General features: G+C 36.3%; 1 protein-coding gene across 1 annotated transcript; it reads right to left on the bottom strand.

Annotated features, from left to right (window-relative positions):
- Positions 1-16319: 16319 nt before the first annotated feature.
- Positions 16320-21665, bottom strand: LOC149662025 (uncharacterized). The gene has a single exon (XM_089842398.1). It carries the CDS (start codon positions 21663-21665, stop codon positions 16320-16322), a length of 5346 nt encoding a protein of 1781 aa, XP_089698524.1.
- Positions 21666-27353: the final 5688 nt, after the last annotated feature.

Below are 27353 nucleotides of genomic sequence, written 5' to 3'. Positions count from 1 at the left end.
CACATTAATTATGGCATTTGTGACCCGTTCAATGCTACGACTGACTGACGCCTGACTCATGCCGTGTTTGTAGTTGCTGGCCAGAGCGTGCTGAACGGTCCCCGAGCCATGAAACAGCAGTGTTACGAGCACTTCATCCTCCACCCCAATAACATCCACACGACGGTCGTGATCTTTTTCCAATAGCGGTCTAGGACCTTTGCATAAGGCGAGTAGTAGGGACTATCCAAATACGCATGGATCCAAGATGGCCGCCCTACCCTCATCCAGCAAACTCAAACCAAACTTTCCACCCAAAGATTAAGCTAAATTCTTACCTGATCAACCCTACCTTCCACCATGCTATGACTCTTTAGAGGGGTTTTACCTATTTTTCCCCCAAAACAAGCTCGGCTTAACCCTCGGAGGGTGTAGTTCTTTTAATAAACCAGTCCAGTTATTTTTGTCAGATCCCCATTTGAATTTCCCGCCATAAACCTTTTAAATATGTCTGAGAAACAAAGCCAAATATATAAATAAAGATTTTTTAATAACAATACCAAATACTATAGACAATAAAATAATACAGATTAACAAGAATATAGATATAACAAAAATATTGGTCAATACTTCTTTTCTTTGAGTTTAGAATGGCTTGTTCGCCAACAACACAAAAAACATGTTACATGTTGAATCCTAAATTAAATCGAAACTATTTACCACAAAGTAAGTTCGCACGATCTTGTGGATGACGTCAACCACCATCAGTAAACTTTGTTCGTGCATTCTGATGGCTGACGTCGAGTGGCGCGGCGTGGGATAAACGATGCCGGATGAATTTTGATAAAAGACAAGCAGGATAGTCGAGGATTGTTAGAAATGACATTTTAAGTGAAATCCTCCATTGGTTTTCGAAGATAATTAGCAATATTTTTGAAAAGGCGGCCAATTATTGGGAAGCAAATGATGGCGAACAACAATATTTTAAAAAGGCTTCAATATGTTGGAAGGAAGTGTATATTAAAAAATTATACACTATTAACTGCAAAACTGTTTATACCGATGGCTATGCAGTAAAGTGTGGCACTTAGCGTTACCCGAGAAACACCACTTGGAGGTGGCCACACGTCGTTTCTCATGAGGAGTTTTGATAAGGCAGGCCCCCTTGCCTACTGCCGCTATAATCCAACCGGGGAGTTTTGATAAGGCAGGCCCCTTGCCTACTGCCGCTATAACCCAACCGGGGAGTTTTGATAAGGCAGGCCCCCTTGCCTACTGCCGCTATAACCCAACCGGGGAGTTTTGATAAGGCAGGCCCCCTTGCCTACTGCCAAAAACTAAGAAAACGTTGCCTTATTCGTCAGTGAATTCGGCAGTGTTTTCTTCGTTTTGGCCAGCAATTAAAAATGCTGGTTCTGCCTCGGGATCGAGAGTAGCCAGCTCTTCCTCCGAGACCCCGATTTCAATTAATTCAATGCCTTTTTTGCCCGGTCCAGGGTAGCAAGACTTTACGTCTTCCAAGAACCGAGCAAAATTGGTTCCAGGAGGAAGCCAGTTTCCATCCTGGTCCTTGAAAAATAGGCATCGGTACCAATAAGAAGCCATATAGCTACTTAATGACCTGTCTGTTCTGTGGGACTTAATGGCATCCTTCACGTGTCTATTTCGGTTCTCGATGTTGTTCGTATGGGCGCGAGAATCTTCCGAGTTGACAAACTCGTACTTATGAAGCACGGTAAGGTGCTCCCGAAAGCCCATTAACGTACAATTCATGTACATAGGGGCTCCGTCAGACACGATGATGGACCCAGGGGCTATATATATTTTGCCATTTGCGTCCACAGAACAGCACGGGACTTATTTTTGACTTTCAAAAATAGACCATCTTTTGTATCCCGGCAATAAATTCCAAAGATACAAATGGTTTCCCTGGCTAACTCCGCCCCTCGGTTGTATTTGCGAGTATGAAGGTAGGTTTCGTCCACCTCCACAAACAGTCCTGGTCCTCCAATCGGGACTTTGTCGGCCCTATTAGAAATGACAATCTCCGTTACCTCACGACACATGGAAAAATAATCCACAACTGTTCGTGAGGAACATTCACTATGGGTTGTAGCGTCAGTGACGCTCATTTTACAAACCCAAAGGAAAACGAGGAAAAGATTGTCGGTAACCGACAAATTTTGATTATAGAACTATGTGTTTTTGGAGGGGACGAAAGCCTTCACACACTCGGAAACCAAATGATCGGGAACCTTTTTCCTCGATGCCCTTAAAGCCTTTCGCTTGTTGGCTCGAGATTGCCCAGTGGAACATCGGATTACGTATCCAAACCGACTTTGGTTGTTAAACACCCCCACAAGAAATCCATCGATAATTCCATCGTCGGATTTATTTCCGCAAGTACAAGCGATCTTTCTTTCATTGAAAGAAGTAACGCTTGGAACCAAGTCCAATGAAATCACCAGAGTTTTAGCGTCCCTTTCAGATTTGGCCCTTAACTCTTCGTTCATATATGGAAAAAATCCAACCCAATTTTTTAACGAAATACTGTGGAAAAACTGTTCCGCAGTTTCAAAATTAGGGTTTTCAAAAGTTGGATTTTCCTTTTTTGAAAATTGGCCAGCCACAAAACCTAATGCTTCCCACCAAAAATGTGTTTCTTCCCACCAGAAATGTCTCTTCCCAACAAAAATATCTCTTCCCAACAAAATAATGCCACAAAGTTGAGTTTTATTAAACCTCTCGCTTAGCTCGCTCAAACGCGTCTGATGAGTAATAAAGAATTCTCTTAAAAGGTCACCTGTTACTTAAAAACGGTTCGCGCATGCGCGAACCGTTGCCATGGCAAAGAAGAAGGTTGCCACGTTACTATGACAACCATTGTGCCGGCGGTGGGTTTGGATGTTTTAAATCTAGAACAAAAATTCATTTTCTCCACGTGAAGTGAAATCCTAAGCTATCCAAACCAAAAACCTTACCGAACCTGCTTCTGCCCACAATAAAAGGTAGATCTAGATCTTTTTTTTCAAACCATTTATTGAAAAGGATTAACGGTTTGTAAAAATAAAAATTATTGAGATAAAGTTGATAATTATGGCTTTCAAAAGTTATCGCGTTGCAGCGATGCGAAGGTTGCTATATGGAAAGGATGTATCTGATTTTAGCATTGTTCCTGAACATATTGTGTGTGCCTTTTTTGACGAATGCACATATGTAAAAAGAATGCAAGTTGTAGCATTCTGCATATTGAATGGAATATCGGAATACAATTTTTGGCGAATCATTCGTTGGAAAGATTGTTCAAGGCAGGACGAACGTAAGGTTGCAGATCTTTTCATTTACATGAAAAAACCGGAAAATCAGGGTAGATTTTATTCATATGATATTCATTCAGGACTTATAAAATATTTGGATGGGGCTAGTGACGGGCTACTAGATATTTTGGTTCTCGAATTGAGTCATCTTAATTAATTTATTATTTACCGATTTTTACGAGATTTGGTGGAATTTCAGTAAATATATACGGCAGTAGGCAAGGGGACCTGCATAAACAAAACTCCCCATGAGAAACGACGTGTGGCCACCTCTATGTGGTGTTTCTCGGGTAACGCTAAGTGCCACATTTTAAGCAAATTTTATATAATTTTCCAAATAAGTGACCGCCTTTCCAAAATATGTTGTTTATCATCCCAAATAATGTTACGCCTTTTCCAAAATATTGTGGTTTATCTTCATTTACTTCCGAAATAATCTACGCAATTTAGCAAAATATCGTTGTTTATTTTTAAAATTGGAGCTTGCTTCAAATATTTTTCTATCCTGGTATGAGAATTCTAAATGTTTCAGTGGGTGTTTAAAATTTCATAGCTATATTTCCGCAGTATGTGCTCCTTGATTTCCGTCGCGAGTCATTATTATATTTACCCCCCCCCCGGGTAGTTTTTCAAGATCGAGGGCAGAATGTTTAGGCGCGTAGCGGTCTTAATGGCGGTAAGTAAAAATGCATGGACCATAAGAAGAATGTTAGCTTGGAGTCGTCCTATTCAGATACCGAGTCTCAATCTGAACAGGAAAGCGACAATGGGAATAACGAAACTCGTATGGAAATTGACCCTAGTTCTTGCAACTTGGATCATGCCATCGAAGATGAAAATTATGAATTATCCATAAATGAACGGCATGTAGACGATTTAAAGTAATTATCTATTTTTCAGCTTTTAGAATTGGTGGAAATTCCCAATATGTAGTTTTCTAATTACATTTTATACCCTGATTTTTAGAAATATTAACAAAAGTAATGTAGAAAGTAATTCAGATCTCTCATCTGAGTATTCCAGTGACTCTGACAAGGAACCCGAAGTTAATAATGAATATTGCAATGATTCAGATGAGATTAAAAATGACTTGGTAAGTTATACTTATGGCCATCAATGAAACATTTAAACTTTTTCTTTTATTGAAATCTTGGACTATTATCAAATACTCTATCCTTGATTTGTTGTTTTAACTTAAATACTTCCTGGGTTTAGGATGAATTGATATATGAAGGAAGTCATCTATCTAAGAAGGAAAGTGCCCTATTAATAAAAGCTCACATCCTACGGTTCCATTTGTCAGAGGAGGCCACATCAAGTCTGCTTCAACTTATACGCTGGAATTTACCGGTTAATTCTAACGCAAACTTCCAAACAACAAAATATTTGTTTCTCAAGTATTTTTCGAGTTCAAAGTCATTTGTAGAACCTCATTATTTTTGCAAATATAACTATCTTGGACCAAATCGAAATTCTGAAGAAAATTTGGATTGTGATATTTGCCATGAATCCCTGATTGTAGAAACTTTGCTGAAAGAGGATTTCTTAGCATATGATCTTCCCAGCCAACTACAGAACCTTTTGGAGCTCTCAAACCCTGTTTTATCTAGTAACGATGAATATTTTGATGTATGCGATATAAGGCATTCCTCTAAGTACCGGAAAAAAATTACGTGAACAGGACATATCAGTACCTTGAAACACTTATGGTGTTCCAATTTTTCAGTCATCCAAGTTCAATATATGGCCACTTCAATTAACTGTTAATGAGCTTCCACTGAAAGCTAGGGCACGAAATACTTTGATTGCCGGCCTTTGGTTTGGCTATAAAAAAACCTAACATGAACTGCTATTTCAAGCCATTTGTTGAATCGATGAATGCTTTGTCTTCACAAGGAATAACTTGGAAAACTAAAGATAAGAAGAAACTTCACTCAAGAGTTTATCCTGGGCCTTGTGCAGTGGACTCAATTGCTCGATGCATAATGCTCAATATGACCCAATTCAATGGAGAGTATGGTTGCCCTTGGTGTTTACACCCTGAAATTTATGTTAGTAATACGAGGGTGTATCCATTTAAAGACCATAGCAATGTTTTGAAACGCAGCCACATTAGTGTAGTGAATGAAGCTAAGGAAGCTGTAAGGACAAGTTATTTTACCAATGGGATCCATCAGTTCTTTTACGTCTGAATTATTTTGATATCGTGGACGATGTAATGGTGGATTATATGCATGGCTTATGCCTCGGAGTTTTTAGAAATACAACAAACCTTTGGCTAGACACTAAAAATCATACTAAAGATTTTTACATTGGAACACTTTTAGCTATAAAAGTGCCTAAGGAGTTTTCAAGAAAGTCAAGGTCTTTCGATACACGGGCTTATTGGAAAGCATCAGAATGGAGAAATTGGGCTCTTTTTTACTCACCTGTAGTGTTAAAAGGAATTTTACCTCGAAAATTTTACAAACATTGGATGAAATTAATAGCCATTAGTCATGCTTTATTAGCAAAAACTATTCAAACTGATTGTTTGTTTGAAGTGCGAGAAATAGTTAGTCAGTTTTTGGCTGAGTATGAAAAGATTTATGGTTCTGAGTATATGTCATTTAATGTTCATCAAATCCTTCATCTAGTGGATTGGGGACCCTTGTGGTGTTATTCAACATTTCCTTTCGAATCTAATAATGGACGATTGTTAAAGTTGTATAGTGGAACTCAATTCATACAATTACAAATTTCCCAAAAGTTCTTATTCCTGCAGTTCTTGCCTACACTAGTTATAGAAAATGATGCGTTTAAAAAAAGCCTTTGCTTGAAACATTTTTCTACTCTTTGACTAAATTTTATAGTCTGTTTCCTTCAACAAATCTTGAATTTAAGTCTGTAGTATTGAGAAAGTCGAACCCACGGTATAAGCAACAAATTAATGACGAGTTTTTATTATTACAAAAAAATATAAACGCTCAAAACCTTACTGTGCATAAAAATGTAACTGTCAATGGTATTTTCCTTAGCCCAAAGAGTTTAAGCGGCAAAACCAATAACAATTATTTGTGTGTTGAAAATCAAGGTGATTTTGTTTTCCTCAAACTATGTAACATTTATTCGACGCCAGACAATGACGTTTTAGTTTCAGCCAAAAGGTTAAAAACGAAAATGGAAAACGATTTATTACAAAATACCATGTTTACGTTTGAGGAAACTGAAACGCCATTCCTAGCCTCTATTGAAACTATTCGTATCAACAAATGTATTAATCAAAAATGTCTTGATTAGAATCAAGACTTAAAAAAGTATCGATAAGACTGAGGTTATCACTTGACTTTAGGTTCAGATATTAATTTTTCTTTTTAATTGAAACTTTAAAGGCATGCTTAAGAAAAAACAACGTTCCATTACCGTTTTCCGTTGAAAGAACTTATTTTACAGGTAATCAATTTCAAAAGTTTACTTAGCTCGGGTTTACGGGCACAATTCCATTCCCCCGAAACATTTTATCATTACATTAATTACTTTTGAGAGAGTACGTGCATGACTGAGTTTTAAAAGGGTCCCCCATTTGTGCCCGACATGCTTCGCAGTGGAACAGTTGAAAACAATGGCGGAAAATTAAGTAGGGACAGTTAGATTTTTACCCGTGGTTATGCATATGTAATGTCTAGTGTACTTTAGTCAACAGTTATACTGTTCATTCTCATAGCTCAGGGCATGATTAATGCAACTCACCTATTTCTCTCTCTAATTTCAAACAATGATTAGAGACTATTCAGTGCCGCTGGTCGCACATGATGATATTTCAACTACAGTTTACATCAATTCTCCGTGGTCGTACTATTAACGGGTTAAGCACTAATTTGTTCTGAACATGTCTCGAAAGGGTGCTTGTTGTACCTTTTTAAAGCATTGTTGCCAATGTGTGGGTAATTTCTCACATCGTGGGAAATTTAGGATTGATGTTAAGCCATGTGAGAAAAGGTAATATTTTTCCGAAATCGATCAAATGTCGGAATTTTCCTGTTAAAGGGTTAATAGTGCAGACTGTGCAATTAAAATTAGGGTATTTTGGAAAATTTTGTCCGGTTTAATAATTGAAGCGACATTTTGAAATAAACTCGGTGATTTTAAGTTTGGCACTGAAAAAGAAAGAAAGCATATTTTGAGAATTTTTAAGCTTTGTAGCATTTCGGAGCATTTGTACATATTGTCAAAGCCATGAGGAGTGATATTCTATATTAAGCTTAGTAGGATAAAATAGTCCAGAAAATATGACTGTAAAAAAGGGTGCGGGAAATGAGTGAAATTTTTAAATGGAAGTGGGAAAATCCACTTTCTAACATTAGCAACACTGATTTGAAAGTTTTGGTCATGGCTGAACAGACCGCTCATTCAGTTTTCTATTGTTTTAAAGCTTATTTTGACACGTTATCTCTCAAAAGTAATTAATGTAATGATAAAATGTTTTGGGGGAATGGAATTGTGCCCAAAAACCAGAGATAAGTAAATTTTTGAAATTGATTACCTGTAAAATGAGTTATTTCAACGGAAAACGGTAATGGAACGTTGTTTTTTCTTAAGCATGCCTTTAAGTTTCAATTAAAAAGAAAAATTAATATCTGAACCTTAAGTCAAGTGATAACCTCAGTCTTATCGATACTTTTTTAAGTCTTGATTCTAATCAAGACATTTTTGATTAATATCTGCAACTTCAGTCTTAATTGTTTATTAATTTATTTTAATGTTGAAACCGGGGTTGATTTTAGCCATTATTTAATCGCGTATTCCCTCATACCATAGAATCAGCATTATTATTTAATTTCCGATTCCCTCATACCATAGAATCGGCATTATTAATTAATTCCCGATGGGGGTTGACCAGAAATATACCAGATTTTCCCATGCAGATCGTTCTTAAAGACTATTTTAATGCCATTGTTACAACAACATTTAAATACGGATATTGCTCTTAACTTTCACGTTCAACATAAATGACTTTAAAGTATGTCTTATTCTGGCAGTTGGTGAAATAGGCAAATTGTGGTAAACGTGACTATAAATAAACCAACTGCCAATAATTTGGGAAAGGTAGTAATATTTTGGTGGAAAAACAACCAATTTAGTAATATCGTTCTAAATGGGGCAATTTGATAATAATTTGAAAGCAATAACAGGCGCAAGTTTAGTGCAACATCGCTACTTTGGACTACTGTTAGAGATTTTCTTTTTTGTGTATTTTTGAAAAAGCTGGCATAAGCTACTTTAAGGTCCGCCCTCGTGTTGACTTGTAGTTGGTTTCTGACTTTGGTATTGAAAAATTGTAGGGTGGAATATTAGGCACCGTGTTAGGGCAGGCAATGGAACTGTTTAGCTTTAGCATTAAGCATTGGAAATAACTATTTATTTTTACTTATGAAATGAATCGTGAAGTTACGTGTTGTCAGCTATTTAGGTCTTGAGTACAGTAATTTAATAAGTATAAAAATTATGGTCAATAATTTTATTCAAGAAAAGAGTTATTTAATGAATAATTATAACATTATCTGGAATTTTGAAGTTAACTTTTGTTTAATAATTCCTCGTGAATCATTAAAGAGTTCCATCCACTTCCTAAATAAAATCCTCAAGAGTTTCTCAATAATACTCCCAATATTATTCCCTCCAATTTCTTGAAAATATTCCCAAGAGATTTCCCTCCAATTTCTTGAAAATATTCCCAAGAGATTTCCCTCCAATTTCTTTAAAATATTCCCTGGATAATTCCTTTAACTTATTAATTATATCCCTAAAACAATTAATAATAATTGTATGCTATTATGGGATCCACCTTTGAAAATTCACTTGACTTTTCTTAGTCGAGGGCCTAATCACTCTCGGGTTCTCTGTACACGAACTGCTTATTACGCGAAATCATTTTAGCACTGTTAAGGTTAAGGGTTTAAAAGATTACGCGTTATCAATTCCTTTATTACAGCGCCTATACTGATTACGCAGAGTGGTTGGACCCTCAATCTTAGAATTATCTTCAGTTTTATTTTCCAGCGAAAAATAATTACCTCCAGTGTTATTATTTAATTTTCCTTTATTTCAACGAATTTAAAATGTGTTATATGTTAAATGCCGTTATTTTCGGAGTTGGTTACGTTCAAATCGCCAGTTGGTACAATTTGAGATGCGTTTTTTTCCTTTTTGTTTCGTACTTCCTTGATCTTGTCTTGTAGTGAGCGCTTGATAAGATTTCGGGCGCAGTTGTATTTCTCACATGTAAATGCTTTACACATGTTTGATTTAAAATTAATACAATACAATATAGTGTGATTTAAGTTAGCGTGCTTAACTTACTTATAATCGAGTTTATTTTTGCTGGGTCTAACTGTTTCCGTGCCGGAAAATGCTTAAACGCGTTAGATTGTTTTCCACTTATTGAACACTCAGCTAGATCATTAGCTGAAAACAATCCAAGAAGTGACCTAGCAAATTGGCATGGACTACCCCAGCTGCATGTTCCGCATTTATTAACAAGCATTGTTTAATCTGAACTTCATTTCCGAGATCAACCTAAAATTATTAAGACAGGGTAAAATGCAAATCATCCAAAACTTAAATTACTAATCAATTTAAATTACAACATCAATATAATAATTTAAATTATAAAGTCAATTTGATAATCAAAATGACTAAATTAATTTTATAATTTAAATTACAAAATCAATTTGATAATCAAAATTACTAAACTAATTTTATAATTTAAACTATAAAGTTAATTTGATAATCAAAATGACTAAATTAATTTTATAATTTAAATTACAAAATCAATTTGATAATTAAAATTACTAAACTAATTTTATAATTTAAATTACAAAATCAATTTGATAATCAAAATGACTAAATTACTTTTATAATTTAAATTACAAAATCAATTTGATAATCAAAATGACTAAATTAATTTTATAATTTAAATTATAGTCAATTTGATAATCAAAATGACTAAATTACTTTTATAATTTAAATTACAAAGTTAATTTGATAATCAAAATGACTAAATTAATTTTATAATTTAAATTACAAAATCAATTTGATAATCAAAATGACTAAATTAATTTTATAATTTAAATTATAGTCAATTTGATAATCAAAATGACTAAATTACTTTTATAATTTAAAGTACAAAGTCAATTTGATAATCAAAATTGAATTGAATTGAATTTTTGAATCCTGGACCACAACATGACAACATAGCCACTTTTTACAGTAATACAGGATTATATAATATATATTAATGCTTTACATTGTTACCTACAGTTAAATACAATAAATTCCCTACCCACTTAAAATTTATAATATATAATTAAAACTTAAAGAGTTAAAATTTAAAAACCACAATAATAATTTAAAAGACAATTATACTTAAAATCCGAAAGATACCATTATGATTCGAATTTAAATATCTTATAGCAAATCGCCTATGTCACAGTTCATCACAATATTTAAAAAGTATGACTAAATTAATTTTATAATTTAAATTACAAAGTCAATTTGATAATCAAAATGACTAAATTAATTTTATAATTTAAATTACAAAGTCAATTTGATAATCAAAATGACTAAATTAATTTTATAATTTAAATTACAAAGTCAATTTGATAATCAAAATTACTAAACTAATTTTATAATTCAAATTACAAAATCAACTTGACAACTTTATAATTTAAATTATAACATAATTTTATAAGGTTATTAGTAAAGTCTAATTTCCAAGTAAACAGAAAAGTTATGTTTTACCATATCCATTTCTGGTGGGGCACTGGAAGCAAATCCATTATCGTTAATATCTTTTTCAAGTTTTTTATGAGACTTCTTTAATCGCTTGATCCATTGATCTACGTCTGTTTTATAAGAAAAATGTTTATAAGTAAAATTTTTATTTACAAAACTAAAACTATCACAATAACCACTAACTACAGACCTATTGGTTTAATGGAACATATCTCTATACTTAATATTTTAATAATTTTAAACTATAAACCTTTAAAATAGCCAACTCTACATACCTGCTAATTTCCTCAGGTTATCGTTTTCCTCAGACAAACGTTTCATTTTTTCTTTTAGTTTTTCATTTTTGGCGATTAGCACTTCTTCTCGGTTTTTTTACCTTCATCCACATTAGACAAGATGCTCTGATTTTGCTATAAGGATATTGTTTATAACTATAAATTTTTAGTCAATATGTATAACATTAAGCTTAACTATAAGCTTCAGTGCACTGTTGTCATGCAGGTTCTCTGTGAGTCAAGTAGGTCTAGTATTGAGTGAAACTGCACTGCTATAGCCCTAATCTCTGCCATAATTTGACTCAGAAATGGCCTGGCAACACTGGGAGAACGGTATAAACCTCGTTTAGTGGAAACTATGTAGTACAGGTACCTGAATCGTAGCTTCACTTCTCTCTGTGCGCTTTTTTGCCATTTTATTGACTTCTCTCTTAAGCCTTTTTTCCATTTCATCGGAAGTACCTAAAAATGGTACAAATTTTCGTTCCTATAGACCAATTCGGAAATTACATACAGAAAAAACAACACGTAGGGGCGAGGCCGCCATCGGGGTAAACTGCTCCATGCCACGAAGCACCGCTAGATGGGGTGCCGAGCTCGCACTGCTTTTAGCGGTGCTTCTTGGAATGACGAGTTTACCCCTCGAGTGTTGGCTTATCCTATGGAATTTCCAAATTGGTCTATAGGTAAATTTCACATGAAGAGCATTTCATACAATTTACACAAGGAGGCAAAGCTACATTGCGTACAAGACTCCCAGCTATTTTGTACTCCAGGTAACCGTGCCTCGCCTCCTTGTGTGTATGGTACCATAAGTACAATAATTAAACATAAGTTTGCCAATTAAGCTAGATCCGACAACAACTGAATTTCACGTCATCTGCTTATACTCATAAGCGCGGAAAGTGCCCCCTAGCAGGAACGCGAGGATTGTGTCCCTCAACGAGTTCCGTTTCCGTTAAGGTTAAAACCGTGTTTAGTATGTTGGCTGGCAGCATTGCCAATCAAAAATTTCGAGGTTTGGTGAAAGCCACTATAGCATTATCATGTCGACGCTTTAGCCTCTTAACTAGTAATAACTAGTGAAAATAGGTTCTTGACATCCATTAGTATAGGAATTGAGCTTTTTGGCAAACAAATGTTTAATTATTGTACTTATGATGGTACGAATCCTCCAAGTGTAGACTATATATTATTTTAGAGCAAGCCCCACGAATTTTAAAGTTTAATGCATTTAATTTAAATTGTTCGAAAGATGTGATCGAAAAAATTAGAAATATATTACTTGGGAAATTTCTTAAACTTATCAAACAAATTAATATTGGTTTCTATTTTAGAACTATTAGAAACTTTAACTCGCCAATACTGACAATTTTTCCTGGTGATGATTCCTTGCCTTCTTCCCAATAGACATCAACTTCCATATCAATAAATTCCGTATAAACGGTAGCCACTGCAATTCGAGTGGCTATGTCCACATCCTTTAATTGCCTGACCGAGTAATGGTCCCAGCAATTCTCTTGTGTAATCCACTTAACGAGCACATGTAGCCCACCGACAGCTGGTTTAGGCATTTTTAACTTTCTCTTACTTTACCGCACGAAAATTAAACCTAAAAATATATTTCACGATATGCCCTAACCCTAATTCACGCTTAGCACTGCCGCTTGTCCGCTTGAACTTTTTCTATATGGCTCCCTTAATTCTTGGCAAATTTTACCTTAGGAATGAAGGAATCTGTGGGACGGTATATTCTTTTCATTCCGTGTTTTTGGAGAAAAAGGGGGCAGGGCCGGGACTCCCACTTTCTTTACAAAGGGCTAGGGGATAAAATGGACAGTCAAAGATCTTAACCGATTTTCCGTGGGGTAAGAAGTCGCTTGTACTTGAGTTCATTGCTCCATTTTCAAGGGGAAGGACATTTCAATAGAATTCATTCATTCATTCAAATAATTTTCTAAAACCCGACACTTGGCGACTGTCCCAGCCCTCGGAACACCTTGACTTCGGAATTTTTTTTGGCACTGGCACTTTTGATTTTATAATGTAAGATAGAGAGTTCGGTTCCACAAACCTTATCTCTTCACCAATTCACCTGTCACACAGATGTTTCTAGTGCATTCTAGTGTAGTATATGTAGAAGTATTATGTTGACACCGACAAATCCACTCGGTAAAGTTCCAATATAACCTACTCCTGTCTTTTCATTTCAAAAACGTTTTTATTAGTAGTCGAGTTCAATATTTTTAAATCAGGGATTTTCTAATTATGTCAAAGAGAAATTATAAGGCATATATCTGGTCCGAAAACGCCTCGATTCCCAAAAGAACCCTTGCGCGACGTAAGAAAAAAATTAAAGAAAATACTAGAAATATCAATGACAGAAGCACTAATTGTGTCAGGACTTCATCCGAATCTTCTAGGTGTGAATTGGAAGAAACTATAACAAATATTTCTGAATATGAAAATTTACCATCATCGGACGAAGAAAAAAGGTTTTAAAACTCTTTCTTATCAATTTATATCATAAGTAAGCTTATTTGGAATAAAATATTTCAAGTAACCTTATTTACTTAACGCTCAAACAATTAGAAATCTTAGCATTTAGCATGCATAATTTTTATTTAGAACCCCCGAGACTACACCTCATTGCTGTGCTTCCGAATCATCATCGTGTTCTTCTTCTGATGAAGAAGCGGTTAACTATGAGGAAACTCAATATTATGAGGAGAAATTTACAGATGATTTGGTATGTTTTATTGCAATCCCCCATAGAATTGAAATAGAATAATGACGTGCTGCATGATTACAAACTACCCGGTCTATTTTTAACTAATATTAGAGCTGCGGCTAGCAGCACTCAGATAGAGACCAATAGATCAATCCATTTTTCCCATAGGGGAAGCGCGCATATAAGGGCGTGATCGAGCCCCAACGTTAGGTGTTTGCCTTCGCTCCAAGAATCACCGCTAGAAGCAATGCTAGTTGGCTAGCCTTGTGTAGTAAGCTACGCCTCCATCTAGCGGTGATTCTTAGCGCGAGGCCAAACAGCTAAGGTGGAAGACTCGCCCCTGTGCGCTGGTGTTTCTGTAAGCAATTAATGGATTGGTTTATTCTCTTAAAATATGTTAAAGGACAAACCATTATTCGAAAACTCTAACCTAACTGCCAAGGAGAGCTTACTCCTTGTTATGAGTCACGTGCTAAGATTTCACACTTCAAATGAAGCAACTGAGAGCCTTTTAGAGTTACTCTTTTGGCATTTGCCTAAGAACAATTTTTTTCCAATCACGAAATATCAGTTTTTCAAACATTTTACTGGTGCGTGAGGTTTAGTGACTCAACATTTTTACTGTCAAAGTGAAGAGTGTTGTAACTACCTTGGATCACTGGCTGACGGGGAAAGCGATCTCAGCTGCACAATTTGCAACTGTGTTTGGCAAAAAGATGATATGATTAAAAGGGGAAACTACTTCCTGGTATTTAATTTCGAAGAGCAAATAAAAAACGTGTTGGAACTACTGAGCCCAGAACTGACCATTAAAAATTGGTCATTTGATGTGTCAGATATATCCGAATCGAGATGTTACAAAAACAAAAAACGATCAAAACACGACATTACGATCACCTGGAATACTGATGGCGTTCCAGTTTTTGGATCATCCAGCTTCAATATTTGGCCGCTCCAGTTTACAATTAATGAACTACCTTATCATATTAGATCAAGAAATACTCTCATTGCGAGCTTATGGTTTGGTGATAAAAAACCTAACATGAACACGTTTTTGTTGCCTTTCGTTAAAATCATGAATAAATTATCTGAAGATGGAATCACTTGGCAAAATGCCAACAAGGGAACCATAACTACTAGAGTTTTCCCTGGTCCTTGCACCGTGGATTCTGTTGCTAGGTGCATGGTAATGAATATGTCTCAATTTAATGGAGAATTTGGGTGCCCTTGGTGCTTAAATCCAGGTGAAGTTATAAATAGGGGACAGGAACACTGTAGAGTATATGGAACTGGAAATTTTCAAAGTAGATCTCATGAAGGAATACTTCAAGATGCTAGAATTGCTACTGAAACCGGATTTATTCCAAATGGAATAAAGGGTCCTTCTGTGCTATTTCAACTTAACTATTTCAATACTTTTGAAGACATTGTAGTTGATTACATGCATTGCCTTGACTTGGGTGTAGTACGTGCGACAACTAGCCTTTGGCTTGACTCGAAGAACAGCAACGAGGTGTACTACTTGGGTAGAAAAATAAAGGAAATTGATAGACAGTTACTCGCGATTAAGGTCCCTAGAGAGTTTTCTCGGAAGCCAAGGTCACTCAAACATCGACCGTTTTGGAAAGCATCTGAGTGGCAGTCTTGGGCGCTCTTTTATTCTCCCATAATTATGGAGGCGTTTTTGCCTAGATAATATTATCAAAATTGGATATTGCTAGTTAAGATTTTTCATGAACTTCTTGCGAAAACTGTTGCAATAGATCAATTATTTCAAATACAAGAAATAGTTTTGGATTTTCTAACCAACTATGAAAACCTGTATGGCAAAGAAAATATGACGTTCAACGTACACCAATTATTTCATTTGGTTGAATGCGTGTCAAACTGGGGATCTTTATGGAATTATTCGGCCTTTCCTTTTGAGAATAATAACGGATGTAATAATTTGAGAAAATAACGATACTGAATTTTAAGTTAAAATCAAGTTTATTTACTGACTGTAGTCAATCGTTATAAATAAGTTCAAGTTAAAATCAAGACAAAATCAAGACTAGCTTATCAAAACTTCGAATCTTAAATTACAGTTCGGTTACAATCTCTTATCTTATCGCATATATTTTAACATTGGTTTTTTAAGCTATACTAAGACACTTTAGGCCTAAAATCTATTTTTTCCGATTACTAGTTTTTTAGTCTATTTTCTACAATCTCCCCGCCGATGGCGAATTAGTGAGTCCATCTTTAATTGATCTCCAGAGGACATATCAGGTCAATTGGTCTTTTGAGAATGACTTGTGATGGGAGCCGAATGGAGCACGAACGTAGTTTCCCATCTCGACCTTCGAATACTTCTTCGATGCGAACCATCTTCCACATATGTCGAGGAAGGTTGTCATCCTTTAGTAAGGCCAATTCTCCTGGTTTGACGTTGAGTGAAGAAGTCTTTTGGGATACTTGATGGGCGGATCTCAATTCCAATATATACTCCTTCCGCCACCGCTTCCAGAAATGATCAAGTAGCCGTTGTTGAAGTTTCCATCGCCGCCTTAATTCATCCTTCAATTCCTTGCTATTCAACTTGGGATCAGGAGGCAAAGAGGTTACACGGTGACCAGTGAGAAAGTGACTTGGCGTTAGTGGTTCTTCGTCGTACTCTTCGCCAACATAAGTTATTGGACGAGAATTTAGAACTGCTTCTACTTCCGTTAAAACTGTCGTCAATTCCTCGAATGATAAGAACGATCGGCCGAGTATCTTCTTTAGACAGGATTTCGTGGATCTGACTAAACGCTCGTAGAACCCGCCCCACCATGCGGCGCGTTCTACAATGTACTTCCAGACAACTCCTTGTTGTCCGAAGAACTCCTTCACTTCATCATTATTAATTCGTTTCCACAGCAACTGCAATTCTCGATCTGCTCGTTTGAATGTCAATGCATTGTCGCTGTAGACGACTTTGATCATTCCTCTTCGGGAGATAAACCTTCGAAAAGCCAGGAGGAACGACTTAGTCGACAGGTCCGACACCATCTCAAGATGCAACGCTCGCGTGACTCCACAAGTGAATAACGCTATATAAGATTTTTGTCTTTCATTTGCGCCTTTGGTAAATATAGGTCCTGCAAAGTCAAGACCTGTGACTTCAAATGGTTCCGCTTGTCGAACTCGGTCAGCTGGTAATGGTGCGGTTTCTTCTTTAGTCGGTTTAACCCTGAGCTTCTTACATATGAGACATCTACCGATTCTCTTCTTAACTTGCTGTCTGGCCTTTAAGATCCAAAACCTTTTCCGAATTTTGGCCATGGTGGAAGATGTTCCCAGATGTAATACTTTTTCGTGGGCGTAATCGATTTGCAACAACGAAAATTTATGTCCGTCGGGTAATATGATGGGATGTTTTTCATCATAAGAAAATGTAGAACATTGTAGGCGTCCCCCAATTCTGATTATTCCATCGTCATCGAGAATTGGGTTATACTTCAAAATAGTTGAGTTTTCTGCTAATCTCTGTTTGAGTTTTAGGCTATTTAGTTCTTCGGGAAAACTCTGCTGTTGGGTTAATCTGATCCAATATAGTTCTGAGGTTTTCAATTCTTCGGCGGTTAAGACTCCGGAAGTTCTTGTTTCAGGAGTTTTCTTCAGATTAGAGACGTATCTTATGACCCAAGCAGTGACTCTTAGAACCCTTGAAATGGCACTGAAGTTGTCCAGTGTAAGCATGGGTTCGAATTTTCTAACATTGCAAAGATTTTGAGCAGTCGTTGTTTGCTTGGCTCTTAATTCTTCGCGTACGTCATCTTCTTCAATTACTGGTGTGTTTTTTGGCCAGTAAATTTCAGGCAGGCTGAGCCATGGAGGTCCTCTCCACCAATTGAAGTTCCTTGTCAGTTCATTGGCTGCTTGTCCTCTGCTGAGATAGTCTGCTGGATTTTCAAGGCCTGGACAATGATTCCATGATTGTGGCTCGCTCAGTTGTTGAATCTCGACGACTCGATTATTTACAAAGGGCTTCCAACGACTGGCTTGGCCTTTAATCCAATGAATTGTGATATCCGAGTCACTCCAGTAGTATATTTTTGGGTTCTTGTCCTTAAAATTATTTCGTATACGATGAGTGAATCTAGCACCAACAAGGGCGCCCATTAATTCGAGTCTCGGAATTGTAAGTTGTTTGATAGGGGCCACACGGCTTCTGGATCCAATGAGGCTAACAGTGATCAATCCATCCTTTGACATACTTCGCACATATAAACACGCTCCGTAAGCCCTTTGACTTGCGTCAGTGAAGCAGTGAAGTTGAACCGAAGCTTCCAAAATTGAAACGCTAGATGGTAGGTAACTCCTAGGGATTGTAAGTTCATTTAAGGTCGGCAAATCGCTGCACCATGATTTCCAACGACGAGTTAACTCGGATGGCAATTCTTCGTCCCAAGAGCACCCTTTCTCCCAAATGGCTTGAAACAAGATCTTGACAGTTATCGTGAAGGGCATTACGAGGCCAAGTGGGTCGAAGATTCTGGCGGAGGCGCTAAGTATGCACCTCTTTGTATCTTTAAGTGATGATATATATTCCAAAAGGCCTTCGACCTTAAAGAAGAAGACGTCCTTTTTCTTATCCCATGAGAGACCCAAAACCTTCAAAGCGCAAGGTGAAGCAAAGGAAATATCTTCTGTTGTCGGTTCAATCCATCCTTCCTTCCTCCATCGATCTTCAAGGTCTCTCGAGTTGCTTTGCCATTTTCTAAGCGACATATTGGCGTCCTTTAGGATTGCCTTGGCTTGTTTAGATTCTTCGAATGCGTCATTATCGCTATGAGCTCCGGATATGAGGTCGTCCACGTATAAATCTTCGTTCAGCTTCTTGCAAGTAGTTTCATATTGACCTTCATATTTCTTCACATGATATCTTACGGTGGCAGACAGTAGGAATGGACTAGATGTCAGGCCAAAAAGTACTCGTGTAAAACAGTAGGTTTTGATTTCCATATCCTTCTCTGGCATTAATGGGTTCTTTGACCATAAGAATCTGACTGAGTTTCGGTCTTCCTGTTTTAGTGAAATTTGCAAAAAGGCTTGTGCAACGTCCGACATATATGCAACCTTGTACTTCCGAAACCTCACAAGCACGTCTAACAGGTCAGGGTTCAAGTTTGGACCGGATAAGAGGCATTCGTTTAAGGAAGGATTTCCAACATCGTGAGCTGAGCCATCAAAAACTATTCGGACTTTAGTGGTCGTCCTTTCACTTTTAATCACCGGTTGGTGAGGAAGGTAGAATAGTCTTGGTGTTCTTGAATCGTTTCCTGAGCTTGTGACTTCTTTGATGATACCTTTATCTTCATATTCTTGGATGATTGACTCGTAATTGCTATATAGCAAAGGATCCCGACGAAATCTTCTCGTTAAACTCAAGAATCTCCTTTTTGCTCCAGAATAATTGCTGGTAAGTTCAAGGTGTTCATCTCTCCAAGGTAGTGAAACTTGATATCGTTGGTTTATGAATTGAATTCCTTGTTCGAACTTCCGTAAAGCTTCTTGATGTTCCATGGATGATTGATTTTCACTTTCCACTATGCCCAAGGACTCAATTTCCCAATGCGACCGAAGAATTTTATTGAGTTCTTCTTCTTGACTTACGACATTAGTGATTAATGTAGTAGATAATCCCGACGAAACTTGCATACTCAGTATAGATACAGGACCGTGTATCAACCAACCAAATTCGCTCTCAATAGATACCAAGTTCTCGTTCAGCCGTTCGATGTTTCCGTTTAGAAGGCTCCAATAATACTCTGTACCAATGAGGATGTGAATTTCATCACTGCAGTCTTCGCCATTTGGTATTTGATCCGCGAACCGTAGACTCCTTTGTCCAATTTCCTTTCCTATGACATTTCCAGGTACTTCGATTTTTGCCGTAGTGATTTCTTCAGACTCTACTGCTTCCAGCTTTATAACTTTTTCATTAAAAAGACTCTTGATCGTGACTTCCACCCTTCGACAATGCATGGGTTTGGGGCTTTCGTTTCCAAACACATGGACTTGAAGAAGTTCTTCTCCAACAACGGGAAAGTTGAGATCATGGGAGGTACTGCGTTTGATGAACGTACGTTGGCTACCTCCGTCTAGAAGTACTCGTATTAATTTCTCCCTTGTTCCGTTCTGAAGTCTTACTACGGCCGTTTGGAGTAAGATAGTATTCGCTCTTCGGGTATAGGAAGATGCTGAGAGTTGTACCGTCATGTCTTTTGTTGTGTCTTCATTATTACCGTCCCTTTGGCCACAGACAGATATGTGATGTCTCTTTTGGCAGTGCGAACAAGCGAGTTTAACCCTGCAATCCCTTTCCAGATGTCTACCAGAAACGCAGACATAGCAACGGCCTTTCTTGAGTAAAATGGTTTTCCGTTTTTCGACCGTCTGATATTTCTCGCAGTTCTCCGAGCGGTGTGTGGCTTCTTCGCAGAACATGCAGGTTTCGGGTGTTTTTGAGAGAGTGTGTAAAGCAGCTGCAGAATGTTCTGATGGTGGTTTGAATCTCGGTGGGTAATCAAACTTATTACCAGTCTTGAATGGCTTGTGATCTGGAGGTCTATTGCTTCTTCGAGTTTCTTCTGGTTCGTGGAGTCGTCGTACAGATCTTGTGTAAGACAAGGACCTTTCCCTACTCTCCACTTCGTGACGTATGAATGCCAACAATTGATTGACGTCCTCAGCCTCTTCTGATGATGGTTTTTGCCTGCAGTATTCCAAAGCGATATCCGGTGGAACTAACTTCAGGATAATAGAGCTAATTACTCCTGCGTACTTTCCAGTGGCTTCACCCAAATTTATGAGACTTCTGACTTCGATCTCGCAATGGTCGTACAACCTTCGAAGCGCAGCTAAGTCCGATGATCTTCTTACCGGGGACATGTCTAGAAGCCTGTTAGTGTGTGTGTTTCGGATAACATCCTTCATTCCAAATCGCTCCTTGAGGTTCTTGATTGCCAAAAAATAATTTTCTTCGCTCAAGGTTAATCCTGTTATAGAGTTAAGAGCCGTTCCTCCAAGATAAGATTTCAGGTACACGAACTTGTCAATGCTTCCCAGTGATTCGTCTTTATGGATTGCAACTTCGAACTGCGGCCAGAACTGCATCCACTGGCTTACTTCTCCATAAAACTTTCCAAGTTCCAGCTTAGGGAGTCTTGTCCTCGCGACGGGTCGTCTTACATCTTCATTACCCAAAACTGTGTCACTACTTGCCGTGCTACTTAGTCTTCGTCTACTGCGAGCTTCCGGTTGAAGGTTCCATTTAATCTTCGCCTTAGTCTTGATAACGTCTGTTTCATATACTTCAGATGCCAGTATGTCCGATTCTAGTTCTTCGTCATCGAGTTCGTTTTCGATAATGGCATTCAAATCCTTTAGTACCTTGTCTTTAGCGGCAATTTGTTCCAAAAGGCCGTCTAAGATCTCCGTCGAGGTTTCCTGTTCGTCGTCAATGATTTTCTCTATCTTGTTAATTAACTTCGACAACTGTTGCCTATGGACTGTCCGTTTCTTCTTATTTCGCTCGAATTGTCTCGCCGTTGATTCCGCCATTTAAATTCAGTACGTCCGAAAGGTTCTCGAAATTTCTTAATCCTTATTCTAGTCCGTTACTTTATAACTAGCCTTCTAAGTTCCCGGGTTTCGGCACCATGTAATAATTTGAGAAAATAACGATACTGAATTTTAAGTTAAAATCAAGTTTATTTACTGACTGTAGTCAATCGTTATAAATAAGTTCAAGTTAAAATCAAGACAAAATCAAGACTAGCTTATCAAAACTTCGAATCTTAAATTACAGTTCGGTTACAATCTCTTATCTTATCGCATATATTTTAACATTGGTTTTTTAAGCTATACTAAGACACTTTAGGCCTAAAATCTATTTTTTCCGATTACTAGTTTTTTAGTCTATTTTCTACAACGGACGGATCCTTCGACTCTTTAATGGTACACTATTTGTTCAATTGCAAATCGCACAGAAATACCTTTTATTACAAAATATCCCTTCTCTAGTTATTCATGGTAATGCTTTAAAAGACAACCATCTAATTGAGCGTTATTTTGACAAATTAACAAAGTACTATAGTCTTTTCCCATCTAAATCGAGGATTAATGGCAAAAAGAAACATATAACATTTGGAATTATAGCTTCCAATATTTTCGCCGACAATGATGATTTAAGAATTTGAATGAAAATAACATGACTTTGTCAGACATAACTATCTACAGAAAGGTTTCTATAAAAGGGGTTAGTTTTGTTTCAAAATCTCGGAGCAAAAAAGCAGACAATTCTCATTTTTGTGTTGATGAAAATGGAATAGATAGTTTTTACAAAATTCGCTTAATAATATCCAACGTCAACGGCTCAAATTTCCTAATAGTCCAAAAACTTAAAGTATTACGATACGCTGTTAACTTTACGAGGAGGACCATAATTCTCGGTGGTTTTTGAGAAGTTAAAGAAACCCGAAACATTTCCTTACTTTCACTTCATAATTTAAAGATGCGAAAGTGCATTTACATTGCTAGTCATAATAGTGTAAAATTGTTAGCAGTTAATCCAATTATTGAAGGTAATTAGAGGTTTATAATTAGTTCTTAATTTGCCAATTTAATATATGGAATGCAGCTATTTTGGTTGAATTATGTTGGCCTCTTTGATAGTTTTAAATGTTTTAGGAATAATTAATACTTGAAAAAAAAAATTTATTTATTGATATTTCGTATTTTTTCTTGTAGCTTAAGAGACGCAATGACGTTTTCATACTAAAGGTTTAAAACTCTGTATGCTAGTACAAGAGTTTTGCAATGTTAGGTGTGAAGATATGTCTCCACTGAAAATTACTTAGCATTCCTAAAGATTAACACCGAATGATATCTATAGAAAATGTAAATCATAAATTCTTTAAGAATTCTAGAGTTATAGAGAATAATTTCTGAAGAAAAGTATTATAGTAAATTCTATAGGATTCCGAAAGAGTTTGTACAGAATTATTTCTTAATAAAACTATTATAGTAAATTCTTTAGGATTCCGAAAGAATTTTTACAGAATTATTTCTGAAGAGAACTATTATAGTAAATTCTTTAGGATTCCGAAAGAGTTTTTACAGAATTATTTCTGAAGAAAAATTCAAGTTCTAAATTATTAAGGATTCCTAAAGAAGCGTAGAGAAATAATTCTGAAGAAAAATCTATATCATTTATTCTTTGGGATTTTTAGAGGATTTACACGGTAGTGAATCCTCAAGACAGTAATATAAAGAGCTCTTAAGAATTTGCAAACGGGATCATTGGGGAAAAATTCCCAAAAACGATGTTCCCAAGAGCACGTTAAAGACCCATAGATATTTCCTAAGGAACCCAAAGAAAGATTTTGTAAGGGATTGCGATGGTTATAATTACTAAGTTTCAATGCAAATTGAATTGCGAAGATTTTAATTACGAAGTTTCAATGCAAATTGAATTGCGAAGATTTTAATTGCGAAGGTTCAATGCAAATTGAAATGCGATGGTTTTAATTATGAAGTTTCAATGCAAATTGAATTGCGATGGTTTTAATTATGAAGTTTCAATGCAAATTGAATTGCGATGGTTTTAATTATGAAGTTGCAATGCAAATTGAATTGCGATGGTTTGAATTACGAAGTTTCAATGCAAATTGAATTGATAGTCCACGGTGATGAAAGATTAGCGAGTGAAGTAATTGAGGTTTAATCGGGTGGTGAAGGAGGGGGGATTTGGGGTGTTTCACCACCCTCGGACACGGGGTAGTCAGTTCCTGTAGAGTAGGCATTCTGACAAGTCCCTTATTCCCTCAAAACTTTGTCGCCCAGAAGCTAGGCTAAACTTCCGACAGTACATATACAGTCTTTATTAGGCAACCCTTGTTTGAAGAAGTTATTTTGCGAATCCTTTTACGAGCTTCTATTTTGTTTGTGGACCAATTGCCAAGTAGTAAAAGAGTTATGTAGCGAAGTTGAAGCATTGGGATATATTTTTTGGAATTGTTGAAAGGTTGTTTCTTTGTGCATCTTTGTTGTTCTTAATCCAAAGTCACTTTCACTCTTTGAACGTGCCAATCCAAAGCGTCTGAATATCAGTAGAGAAATTGAATATGGATATTTCTTGATATGTCGTCTCTGTCGTATGTCTTGTTGGGGTTTTTTTTTCCAAAATGATAGTTTGGGAAGTTCTATTGGTCATCGTATTTTTTAACTATACATTTTAAGTATTTTATATTACTCGTGTTGGCTATGATGAAATATCTTTCTGTTGGCGCATGTTGATACGATAGGAAATTACTGATTTGTCGAAAGAATGTTGTACTTGGTTATATTAGTTGTGTAAATGGCGGGGGGGGGGGTTGAAGTAAAACTTTACCATTTACTGGCTATTATATATTCATTTAAATAAAAAATTTTAGGCTATGTTTTTAAAATTTTGTCACGCAACTATTAACTTAAACTTAAAGAACACTGCTGTTTTATAATCATTATTTTGTGCATGGGTTACCAAAAAGACAATGAAATGGTTGTTAAACTTAAATTTTTTTTTTTATATTTTCCAGAACATTTTTGCAAATTCTACCCCTGTTGATTTATAGGAAACGTCACCTGTCACGCAGATAGATTACCCTAGCTGTTTAGAAACACTAAGAGAATATGCAAAACTTTCTGGAATATTTTGATTGAAAAAAAAATAGTTATTTTTTATATATGGGGCAATGTCTATAATTTTTTAGTGACGACAATAGTGAAGAGTTCTATTACACTTTAAAATCAATTTCTACACAAAGTGTAGTGTTAATTAATCAGACAATTAAATTAGTTCATATATTTCTTAGGCAAAATACTAATACTGGTATATTATACAAAAATTATACAAAGAAAAGGATATAATAAAAGATATTATTTAAATATAAAATTTAAGCTATTTGGGTGTTCTAGTTCTAAATACTTAAAATTAGTTTAGATTTTTTTTAACTTTTTAAAATGAGTAATGAATAAATTTAAAGAGTGTCTTAACGTTAAAATATGTAGAGCGTTGGTAATGAAGTTGTGAAACTGATATTTAGTGAACCCTTTGTGAAAAAATTAATTGGAATTGATATTGGTTTAAAATTTGGATACTAGTGTCTAAATTTCAGTTCAACAAGTCTGTTTTAAGTAGCCTTTTTACGAGCTTATTAATAAATTAAATTTCATTGCAACGCTTTACTAACAGGGGTTACGCTTTTAGTTTTTTATCCTTCTTAGAAATTCCATAATTAAAGCAAGATTCGTGGTTTTTTTCTCTCGTAGCAATAAGCTAGGCCCTACAACCCTCCCTCCGCTCCCTTTTAACAGCTATTGCCAAGACAACTCCGAAATGAACCTTGAACCAACGTAAACCTTAAACTTTCTTGAGGGCCGATAATTTTACCTAGTCATGAATTACTCTTAGGTAATACGAAACTATTCGTACATCTCTGGCAGGATGTATCGTAAAGATATCCAATATAACGGTTCACACAGAACACTTTGGAATCACAAAGATATCCAATAGAGTGATTCATGCAGAACTCTTTGGAATCACAAAGATATCCAATAGAGTGATTCATGCAGAACACTTTGGAATCACAAAGATATCCAATAGAGTGATTCACACAGAACACTTTGGAATCACAAAGATATTCAGTAGATTCACACACAACACTTAGGAATCACAAAGATATCCAATAGAGTGATTCATGCAGAACTCTTTGGAATCACAAAGATATCCAATAGAGTGATTCATGCAGAACACTTTGGAATCACAAAGATATCCAATAGAGTGATTCTCACAGAACACTTTGGAATCACAAAGATATCCAATAGAGTGGTTCACAAAGAACACTTTGTACCTGCAAAAGATTCAAAATAAATGGTACACGCTTCACACCCAGAACTGTGAACCGAAAGTACACTCAGATTTAGATGATGTACTACAAAACTTAAAAAAAAAATTACGTTCACAGCTATTGCCAAGACAACTTCGAAATGAACCTTGAACCAACGTAAACCTTAAACTTCCTCGAGGGCCCATAATTATACCTAGTCATGAATTACTCTTAAGGTAATATGAAACTATTGTTGCATCTCTGGCAGGACGTGAAACCATCTGATACATAACATTAATTTTAGGGTTTACTACGGGTTCATTTTTTTAGGAATCCGGGCGCTTAACATTCCCTTTAAAATGTCTGTACTCTTTCCAAAAGCAGAACAGTGACGTCAGTCAAGTTACTGACGAACCTATCTCTTTTTCTAATCACAGTATCGCTGACCTCGTACCAGTTTTAAAAAGCATCTTGTTCATTGTGACTTTTTGATTTTCAAAACTTGATATATTTTGGTCGAAATCTTAATTGGTCGACCATCTTTGTAATCTCCACGTAAAAGACACAGAAATACGTACTTTCCGCTGGATATCAATACATCACGCTCTTGTATTGTAGGATTATCACAAAATACGCATCGCATTTCTGTTAATCTCATCCTTTTTAATTTTACACGGAATTTTATTCCGTTAAAATTTAAGAAACGGCACCAAAACCCCTGTCCCTGTCCCGGACGCGTCCGCGAAACGAACGCTTACGATAAGAGAGAGAGATCGCTAGCGTACGCGGTGGCGATACGAAGCTCCGCGTAGAGAGAGAACTGCCTGCCTGGTATATTAGTGAGAGGGGGCATCCCGCTCGGAGAGAGAGGAAAGAAAGGTAGTTTAAATCTCGCGGGCTTTTTTGAGTGAAGGGAAACAAGATGATAATTTTCGTGCACTACTGCACTTTGTGCGCGTGATACATCAGAGATTATGCTGAATGGTTAGGTTAGGTTTCGTAAAATAGAGGGGACGCTTTACGGTCATAGTGATTTCTGGTTTAGGGGATCCAGGATTTTGTTTAAATACATTATTTGATTAGTATGGTTTTTAAAAATTATACTTTAGTGCGGTGCACAATTTAGTTTCATTAATATTATTTGAAATGTGACGTTATTAGAAATTAAAGGGATACACGATTGTGTTTCAGAAATGTTTTTAGTTGTACGATTTATTGGAAATCAACTATACGGGGGGTCACGTGAGCCGTGTAAAATTACTATTAAGGCCCAGCCCTTGGGCCATCTTGTTTCTAAAGATTTCCAATCAATTTTATCTCGGTTTTCTAGTGGAAGATTGAAAATGTTGCTTTGAACAATGTTTTCCGAATTTTGTTCAAC

This window comes from Phalangium opilio, unplaced genomic scaffold, assembly GCF_054372755.1.
Source record: "Phalangium opilio isolate 3A_F unplaced genomic scaffold, DU_Popi_V2 ptg000064l_1, whole genome shotgun sequence".
Classification (NCBI taxonomy): Eukaryota; Metazoa; Arthropoda; class Arachnida; order Opiliones; family Phalangiidae; genus Phalangium; species Phalangium opilio.
The sequence above is the reverse complement of the archived record's forward strand: the minus strand, read 5'-3'. Positions and strand labels throughout refer to the sequence as shown.

Bases quoted from the DNA above. Each gene is read 5' to 3' on its own strand.
- LOC149662025 (XM_089842398.1), bottom strand. From the start codon at position 21,665: ATGGCGGAATCAACGGCGAGACAATTCGAGCGAAATAAGAAGAAACGG.